This window comes from Watersipora subatra, chromosome 3 (genome assembly GCF_963576615.1).
Source record: "Watersipora subatra chromosome 3, tzWatSuba1.1, whole genome shotgun sequence".
NCBI classification, from domain to species: Eukaryota; Metazoa; Bryozoa; class Gymnolaemata; order Cheilostomatida; family Watersiporidae; genus Watersipora; species Watersipora subatra.
This window is the reverse complement of record NC_088710.1, coordinates 73,511,324-73,521,048: the sequence shown is the minus strand read 5'-3', so window position 1 is coordinate 73,521,048 and position 9,725 is coordinate 73,511,324. Positions and strand designations below refer to the sequence as shown.

The following is a 9,725-nucleotide window of genomic DNA, read 5'->3' as shown; positions in this document are numbered from 1 at the left end:
AGTAAACAAATGCAGTGAATAAACAAACACACAGCGGTACACACGCACCCCTCGACTAGTGACAAGCGACGAAATAATGGTAGGCAAAACTGAACTTGACAAATAGTAATCATGAACCCGGTTTGTCTCGTAGGGCTATGGGATGCACTAAAGTTCGGATACATTTACAGAAACAACACGGCTTTAAACAAACTTGTTCAAATCTAGTAGTCAGATAACATTTTAGTAAAGCGCATGGAGTCCAAATGAAACACTAACTACCTCATGGCTTGTACGTTACGCTACAACTACATAATTTGCCAATACTATTATGGCAAATACTGTATTTCAAATAGTAATACACTTTGTATTACTCAAAGATACACATTTTAAAGCAAATATATGAGCCATGCAGCTGCTCTGTACCAAGTGCTACAGGTATCTTATAGATATGAGCCATGCAGCTGCTCCGTACCAAGTGCCACAGGTATCTTATAGATATGAGCCATGCAGCTGCTCCGTACCAAGTGCCACATGTATCTTATAGATATGAGCCATGCAGCTGCTCCGTACCAAGTGCCACAGGTATCTTATTGATATGAGCCATGCAGCTGCTCCGTACCAAGTTCCACATGTATCTTATTGATATGAGCCATGCAGCTGTTCTGTACCAAGTACCACAGGTATCTTATTGATATGAGCCATGCAGCTGTTCCGTACCAAGTGCCACAGGTATCTTATTGATATGAGTCATGCAGCTGCTCCGTACCAAGTGCCACAGGTATCTTATAGATATGAGCCATGCAGCTGCTCCGTACCAAGTGCCACATGTATCTTATAGATATGAGCCATGCAGCTGCTCCGTACCAAGTGCCACAGGTATCTTATTGATATGAGCCATGCAGCTGCTCCGTACCAAGTGCCACAGGTATCTTATTGATATGAGCCATGCAGCTGTTCTGTACCAAGTGCCACAGGTATCTTATTGATATGAGCCATGCAGCTGCTCCGTACCAAGTACCACAGGTATCTTATTGATATGAGCCATGCAGCTGCTCTGTACCAAGTGCCGCATGTATCTTATAGATATGAGTCATGCAGCTGCTCCGTACCAAGTGCCACATGTATCTTATTGATATGAGTCATGCAGCTGCTTCGTACCAAGTGCCACAGGTATCTTATTGAGAAACATACGGGCAATGCGTATAAACATTTACAGTACAATTAAAATTATGATCGACGAATGAATTGCTCATACAACTAGAATATTCTCAGGTTTATTATTGTAAAACAAGCACTTTTATTAGCACCTTGAACAGTGATAACTGCAACAGAGATGCGTAACTGATAGGCGAGTTGCCTTCAAAAAATATTAATATCAGCAAACAAAGATATCTTATGGCCGTGTAGGCTTGAAATAATTGAAGGATAAAAATAGACATTAGCAAAGACTAATATTTGAACGCCCGCCTCCTTCGTGACTTTTTGCCCCTCGAACTGCTTTTCTGTACCATCACACAGTTCCGCCAACCTAGCCACCACGCTTCTTCTTCCCCTTTGTCACAGTTGTCCACCCATCATCTTCCTCCATCTGTTCAGCATCTACCTTAGCGACACCGTTCTCCTCCAGATTGGATGAGTTAGAGTCAGCTGAGTGGGCAGGCTTCTCGGTGTCTTTGCTGAGCTCAAGGGCATTCATGTGGTTCATCATATTGCTGTCATCCATGCTCTACAATACAATGTTTCTTCTCAAACAGGAACAAACTTTTTGGCAAACTAATATGGGAAAGAGCAGATAACCCTAAATAATAGATCCCAGACTGAAGTTATCGCAGCAGCTGAAAACATTCAGTGACTTCATTGATAATTAGCCATCCTTAATAATGGTGGTAGTGGAGGGTCAAAAGGTGAAGTTTCGATGTGGGGACCAAAAAGAAAAATAGCTGAAACAAAGCAACAGCAAATTTTGAAACAATTTTTTAGCACAAAAACAACTTCTTATCAGAAGTACGACAAGAAATTTTGGTTGAAGAGTCCTAAGCACTTTTGGATGCCAAACAAAGAGTACTCCACGACCCTTGACAGCCAATACTGAATACTGAAAAGTTTATATTTAACTAGTGTTACAGTTTATCAAGGTAGGACGCCAAATATCAACTAAATTTGCTCCGACGAATTGCACAGCGAATTTGATCTCTGATTAAATTTTAGGTCAACAACAGAATGCCTCAGTGCACAGAAAAATGAGCACTACAACATAAATGAAAAACTGGTTGAGGAATAGGGCTAGCAATGAAAGGATTCTCTACAAGGCTCAAGGACTAACCAGATCATCATCGCTGTCGCCCTCTCCGGGTTGTGAAGAGGTCAATACCGATCCTTTGGGAAGTTTGTCAACAGCAGCATTCAGTTTTTCCAACTGACTATTCTTGAACCAGCCACAGAATTGGCAGATCTTGGAAGCAACCTGCAACAAGGGAATTCGCCATGCTCAGACAGGTAAACAAGGGAACCCGCCAAGCCCAGACAGGTAATGAATGATTCATATACCGTAAAACCTCTAATTGAACTCCATGGCGGTCTATTTTTCAACCGTTCCCGAAACGCCACCTTCTCGGAGGTGGCGTTCAAATAGAGGCTGGCAGTGTATTTTTCAAATGGCTCGTCAGAATTTTCGAAAGATGAATTTAACTTTTTTATGGCTGAAGCGAATGTTGCCAATATTTTGCCCTTTTTCCGGTGGAGCGATATTAAACCTTGCGGATGCAGTAAATATACTAACTTACCTCTAACTTGTCAAAGCTCTCTAAATAAAATATGCATCAAAAAATATGCATTGGGAACCCGAGAAATATTTCTACCAGTTGTTATCTATTGCTTGCAATTAATCTGCGATATTATAGCCTGCGCCTTGCAATTTGTTAGCTTTCAATTTTTATTTAATTTTAAATTTGAAGGCATATTTTTATTTCATATCTGTATTTAATAATGTTCAACATTGTAAAATTGCGCTCATTGATATGTTTGCTACAGCTTGCAGCCAAAACTAGCTTTTTTATGTGCAATAGAAGAGGAGTTATTAGCGTCGATCCATTGTAAGTCGTGTTAAGATAACCGCAAGGATGCTATTAAATAATTTACTATAAATTTGCAAATTTATAAGTTATACAATGATAATCAATCAAATGCTACAAATATATATACAGTCAAACATGGATAACTCGCCCTCGGATAGCTCGAACACATGGTTAACTCGAACGGTTTCTTTGGTCCGTTCCCACGTAATGATAAATTGCTTTAGATAACTCGACCTCAACTCTGTTAACTCGAACAGTATTTTGCTCAACGGCTACCAAAACGGTTGTTATCGCTTTAGAAAATCACTTTATTTAAAGCCGTAGAGGTAAACCTCAACTTTTCATAATTCATAGGCGTCGTTATTACCACCATCGGCAAAATATTTTTGTCAACGACTTTTCTAAAGGTTTGGTGAAATTTGATTTTAACCAAACATCCGCTTAGCGATGACCCTTCGGAAGCGAGGAAAAGTGAGGTAGCCTTCGCACAAACTTCAAGGAAAATCGGCAAAATTGATCTTGGTTAAAACGCTCATAAGAAGATGTCTTTTTTTCTGAGCATTTCAGCAACGATCAAGTTTTGCCAATTTTAATCTAAAAACGTCCTGGCAATAACATCACCTCAAACAACAAACCTATCCCAAGTGATAGAAAAATCTCTATACTTTTTGATAAAAACGTTTTAAACTTTACATTACAAGCATTTATTTGAAACAAGCCATTTATGCGTTTGACTTATATTATAGTTTGTATATGTACATGTATCTACTAATAAATAAATAAATAAATGGACTTGTGACAGTGCTCTGATAACTTGAACGCTCTGATAACTTGAACGCTTTCGCTGGGTCCAGTTTGAGTTATTTTCTTCGAAGTTCGAGTTATCCATGTTTGACTGTACATTGTATATATACAGTGAAACTCGGATAACTCAAACTTCACGGGACCGAGCAAAAGTGTTCGAGTTATTAGAGCGTTCAAGTTATCAGGACAGCCATAAGTGCACGTATTTATCAGTAGATACATGTACATATACAAACTATATATAAATCAAAAGCATAGATTGCTTGTTGCAAGTTAAAGGGTCTCTCGTGTGAAGTTTTAAATATTTTTAATCAGAAAATATAGATATTTTTCTATCACTTGAGATTTGTTTGTTGTTTTAGGTGATGTGACTGCCAGGACGTTCTCAGATTAAAATTGGCAAAATTTGATCGCGGTTAAAACGCTCAGAAAAAATACATACGTATTTTTCTACTGAGCGTTTTAACCAAGATAAATTTTGTAGTACATCAGTTATTACAAAACTGCTTTACTATTAAAAACCCATTATCAATTTTGCCGATTTTACTTTAAATTTATTCGAATTTTACCTCGCTTTTCTTGCTTTCGGAGGGTTATCGCTAAGCGGATGTTTGGTAAAACTTGATTTTTGCAAACCTCAAGAAAAGTCGTTAATGAAAATATTTTGCCGATGTTAGTAATAACGAGGCCTAAGAACTTCTAGAAGTCGATGTTTATCTCTATGGCTTGGAATAAAGTGATATTCTAAAGCGATTGTAACAACCGTCTCGGTAGCCGTTTGGCAAAAACCTGTTCGAGTTAACGGAGTTTCGGTCGAGTTATCTAAAGCCATTTATCATTGCGTGGGAACGGACCAAACAAATACGTTGAGTTAATCGTGTTTTCGAGTTATCCGAGGGCGAGTTATCCGAGTTTCACTGTATATTCATGAACAAGTGACATAAACAAACCATACTTATATTACGTGCAAAAACAAAAATTAACGTTTTTAAAACAAAAATGTTTGAATCGTTTGCTCGGATAGCTGCGTTCTGATTTTTGCTTTCGATAGAACAAACATCTTCTGGTTGTCCAATACCTTCCACAATGTCTTTTGGCCTCAACTCCTCTTATGCACTGCATAACTAGTCGATATTAGCATCCAAACAATTTTTTGGCAGAGCAAAACTTTTACTCCTTGCATTTCGCAAAAATGCAACGCATAAAAGTTTTGCTCGCTAAATGTAACCTTTGTACCATCACAAATGTACACCGTTTTTATATACAGACAGTTCCCTACTTATGAACATTCGAGTTACGAACAATGGTACATACGAACGTATGTACCGTTGTTCGTAACTCGAATAACTTTCGAGTTATTTGTTTGAACTTTACATACGTATTGTAAAGGGATTTGCCGGCCTTTACTTGGCACGATCTATACTACTAAATAAAGAGAAGAGAGTGCGTGTAATTTTATTCAGCTGTTAATTAGCGAAGGAAATTTCACTAGCCGAGGCGCGTACGGCTATCTGCTCTGCTCAACTAAATGAGCGCACTCATTTATATAAAATAATAACAACCGTTCCGGCTAACGGCAAGAACACCGGCTAACAAGGTGAATAAATAGGACCGCTAGCGCGTTGGTATGACAACAATATAAGTGACGATAAGTGATAGTGTTATGACGGTATATCAGATACATATAACAATAGCATAACGAGTGAAAAAACGATATAATAAACGGACAACACATACAAAAAATAAGACAACAACGATAAGTGATAGCATAACGATTAAAACAACAATATAATAAAAAGGACAAGACATACAATAAATAAGAAATGCAGTGTCATGGCCCGGCGTCCACCAAAGTATTATCTCCATTTTATTAAATATTTTTTTCAGTACAAACCAATACAGGTTACTTATACAAGCCTTAAACATACTTATATAAACCTTCGATATACTTATATAGGCCTTAAACATAAATTATAATACAAAATATAGCACTGAAGCAACTTACGAACAAATTCACCTTCCAACAATCGTTCGGAACGTAACTCGTTCGTAGGTTGAGAACCGTCTGTACAAACACTTCTAAGTACTAAACCAGCGTTAAACAATGAACTACTATTAGCCTGAGACATGTATTAATTACTTCTATGGTGTTGCTTTCAAAGTTTTAACGAAAAACCAATTAAAAGCTTTGGAGCGTGACAATGAGAGAATTGATTGTTATTGATGTAAACAATTAATTATTAATACGATTTTGTGGAAACTTTTCTACTGATCCCTTAATATTATGGATCCATAAAGATCAAAGATTGTCAATTTGGTGTTCAAATAGAGGGTGGCGCTCTATTTTTCAACCCTTCGTTCATAGTGTCGGCCAAATAGAGGTGGCGATTGAATAAAGATGGCGTTCAATTAGAGGTTTTACGGTAAATACATGAACATAAGCAGGCGTCTTAGTTAAAATTGAGAGCATTCTTTAAACCAGGTCTTAAAAACCACTCAGAGGCCAAAATTCTACATAGAATGGCAACTGGGTCAAACCTCTGCTAGACTGCCATCGTCAACAATAGCGTTAAACTCCGAAGACATGACGTCTTCCAAGAATTCCTCCAGCTCAAGAGAATCCACATCATCTGAAATAACAGTAATTATAAAGTCTGCAGTCTATAAAAACTGGACTAGGACTAGTTTGGAGTAACCAAGCTTTCCACACAGAGCTTACAGCCTTTAACTTAACAACTAAGGCAAACTTTTTCATAAAAAAATATCTACTTACACACTACAACTGTTGGGACTAAAATGTAAAAACAGGAAAATGCTGAAAAGTGATCAAGGCTATAAGCACCACTACTTCCTACATCTCACAATAAAAGACAATTACGTTTTACAAGCTCTGAAACAAGATAACATCACTGATGAGTAACAAGGAAATGCATTAAGCAGAAACCCTGACCAACTCATCTACTAGCTACAAAAGGTTCTTGGCAGCACTCTACCACTATAGGAAGTTATGTGCTCTTTATTTAGATGTTACTGTTGCTCATTCTGAAAGGGCTAGTATACAATCCAATAAACATAAGGAGATATAGTTGAGATTCGACTTACTGTTTTCAGTGAGCCATTGCTCTGTTGCACCGACCAACCACTCAGCTTTCTCCCTTGACTGCGCACCACCTGATGAGTGAGCCACAGCAAGCTAGGAGACAAGAATACCAATTTCAGTAGGATATATCAAGATTGTTTCGTGGGAATATTGGCCCAGACCATAGAAGGTAAACTAGACAAGGCATCAATGCTAGTTCAAAAATGTGATCACGAGTTGCAACGCTACAAGCTGGCTGACTTGTAGTAGTATAGGAGCACATGTGAACACATTATACAAATAGAGCATTGCTATTTCACATAAAGTGAAAGGCAGATTCAGAAATGCTTACGTTCCTCAGCAGAGTGAATAATAGAAACTTACTCTTAGACTAATTATAATTAAATTAATGTAATTTTTATTCTTTTTACATTTCATTTGTAATTTCTACCAGGTTTTTAAACCAGAACTTTTAAATGTTGTATGGCTGCAATTGCATGTACTTCAAATGTCAAAACAAGTATTTACTAAAATTGTATGTTGTATGTCAAAACATTTAACATACATTTGTTAGCATGTATGCAAATGTATGTTTCCACATACATTTGTATGTGGAGGCTTGAGTGCTCTTGTGTGATCATCACTTCTATTACTCACATATTTTTAGCAAAGTTCTATTGACATTGAGTTCGTACATTGTAAAGAGGCAAAATATGTAACTATGTTACACATAATAGATAGGAATGAATCTTTTGAGCTAAATTTTTCGGTGTACGTTGATTCTGCGTACTGCCAACCTTATTCAGAGGAAGATCCTAATTGCCAGAGATCGGGCATTACAAACGAGGTATCCAAGGCTATGCGGGGGCCATTATTTATCGAGACTATCTCAAGGCCTACCTGCAATGCAGTCCAGTTGTGTAGCACAGCTTCAATGCTCTTGTAAAATAGAGAAAAGGCTGACATGTAGAGTCTGCTACAATACGATGTAGATCATAATCGGAGTCTTTCACATGAATACTACTGCAAAAAGTGCATAAAGTACACGGTTACAACTGCTACTGTTACAGATAAAACAGTGTCATATTAGATAGCCAGTATAAACAGAAACAGATTTTATAGAATTTGGCAGTAATTCAATTGTTGGGTTAAACTAAGAAAAAGGAAAGGGATTAAAGGCTGAGAGTCCTCTGACAACTAAAGATTTAAGACTAACACTTGAAAGTTTCATGGAACAGCTTTAGCAGTCATGAGAGTTGTTAGGAAAGCGTATACAATAACAATATATATACTTATTACAATATACCTGTATATACAATTATCAGTTATTGTAAAGCCTCCATTTGAACGCCACCTTTAATAGAACGTCACTATAGAAGAAGGGTCGAGCACAGCGCCACCCTTTAATTGAACGCCACCTCTATTTGACCGCCACTTTGACATTCGTTGATCTTTACAAATCCATAATAGAAAGTGATCAGTGGAAAAGTATCCACAAAATAGTACTAATAATGACTCGGTTACAACAATTAATTTTTTCGTTATTGCTGTAGTAGTTGCCATCATTTTAGTGACGGTATACATGAGATTACAATTACAGATTACATCATTACAATCATCAGAACTACACTCCGATTCGAAGTCACTAAGGTCTAAATCATATCCATTGTTTTCAGATTCATCCATCATGAGGTTTACAGCCTTACCTGAAAACTTAAAAAATTTTTGATCAACAATGAGAACACGTTTCAGGAACAATATAAAACCTAACAGCAGCCATCATTATGCAGTGTTCTAATTTTAAAACATTAAAAACTTCTTTAAAACGTTAAAAACTTCTTTAAAACTTGAAAAAACAGCTATATCCGTTTTCTAAATCCAAAGCTTTACAGTTTTTTTTAAAACCTTGAAAGCAATACTGCCGAAATAATTAATAACACTACCACACTAATATTTTATGATCAACGTAATTCTTTGTTTAACTCGATCTGATACTTTAACGTAATTGAAAAACGGTTTAACAACAATGTGGAGGCCATTAATACGATGGCATTAATGTTGATGCACCCGAAGAAAAGTGCAAAATATAGGCGACATTAGCATCGCTACGCCTGTAAAATGGTTAAGTTTTTTTTTTAATTTTGACAAGCAAGTCGAAAAATACACTGCCACCCTTTATTTGAACGCCACTTCTAATTAAATGCAACTAATATGGCAAGGGTTGAAAAATAGAACGCCATGACGCTCAAATAGGGGTTTTACGGTATATACAGTTATTGGGCAAACGAATACAACGAATATATATATACATTTATTACAATATATACACAATTATTGGTTATATACAGTTACTAGTTGGGTGCCAGGCATTGCACGGGTAATAGAAAAACTGTTTTTGTACAGAAAATTTGCTTTTAATCAACATATACCATTCTAACTTTTAAATCAAGGTGTTTGTTTATTTCTGTGGACTGTGCTATTTATGTTGATTGTGTTTACTTCTACGTAATTCATACTATAGCGGCTGCAGTACCTGCTACAGATTTATATTGATTGCAATGGTCTTGTTGGCTATATGAGTTTAAGCATTTTTCTTCACTAATGGGCATGCATTTTTTTTCTGGTAAGGCTTCAATGACTTTTCTTCTGGTATGGCTTTACACAAATCATACCATGGTGTAGCAAGTTGGACGATGTATTGTATTGGATAAATAAATGTCCGCAGAACTGGAGGTTGTGAGTTCAAATCCAGTTTGCAGCGGATTTTTCATTCTTGAAACTTTATC

General features: G+C 36.9%; 1 protein-coding gene across 1 annotated transcript; it reads right to left on the bottom strand.

Moving 5' to 3' along the window:
• Positions 1–1,157: 1,157 nt before the first annotated feature.
• On the bottom strand, positions 1,158–7,968 carry LOC137391629 (pre-rRNA-processing protein TSR2 homolog). Its single transcript, XM_068078146.1, has 5 exons — positions 7,840–7,968; positions 6,963–7,053; positions 6,399–6,490; positions 2,306–2,446; positions 1,158–1,708 (listed from the first exon to the last, which is right to left on the bottom strand). Exons 1-5 carry the CDS (start codon positions 7,903–7,905, stop codon positions 1,511–1,513), a joined length of 588 nt encoding a protein of 195 aa, XP_067934247.1. The 5' UTR covers positions 7,906–7,968; the 3' UTR covers positions 1,158–1,510.
• Positions 7,969–9,725: the final 1,757 nt, after the last annotated feature.

Excerpts from the sequence above, each read along its gene's own strand:
- LOC137391629 (XM_068078146.1), bottom strand. The coding sequence starts at position 7,905 with ATGTCAGCCTTTTCTCTATTTTACAAGAGCATTGAAGCTGTGCTACAC. Across the intron at positions 2,447-6,398 it reads ACGATGGCAGTCTAGCAGAG|GTTGCTTCCAAGATCTGCCA; the intron begins GTTTGACCCAGT and ends CCCTTGTTGCAG. Across the intron at positions 1,709-2,305 it reads GCGACAGCGATGATGATCTG|AGCATGGATGACAGCAATAT; the intron begins GTTAGTCCTTGA and ends ATTGTATTGTAG.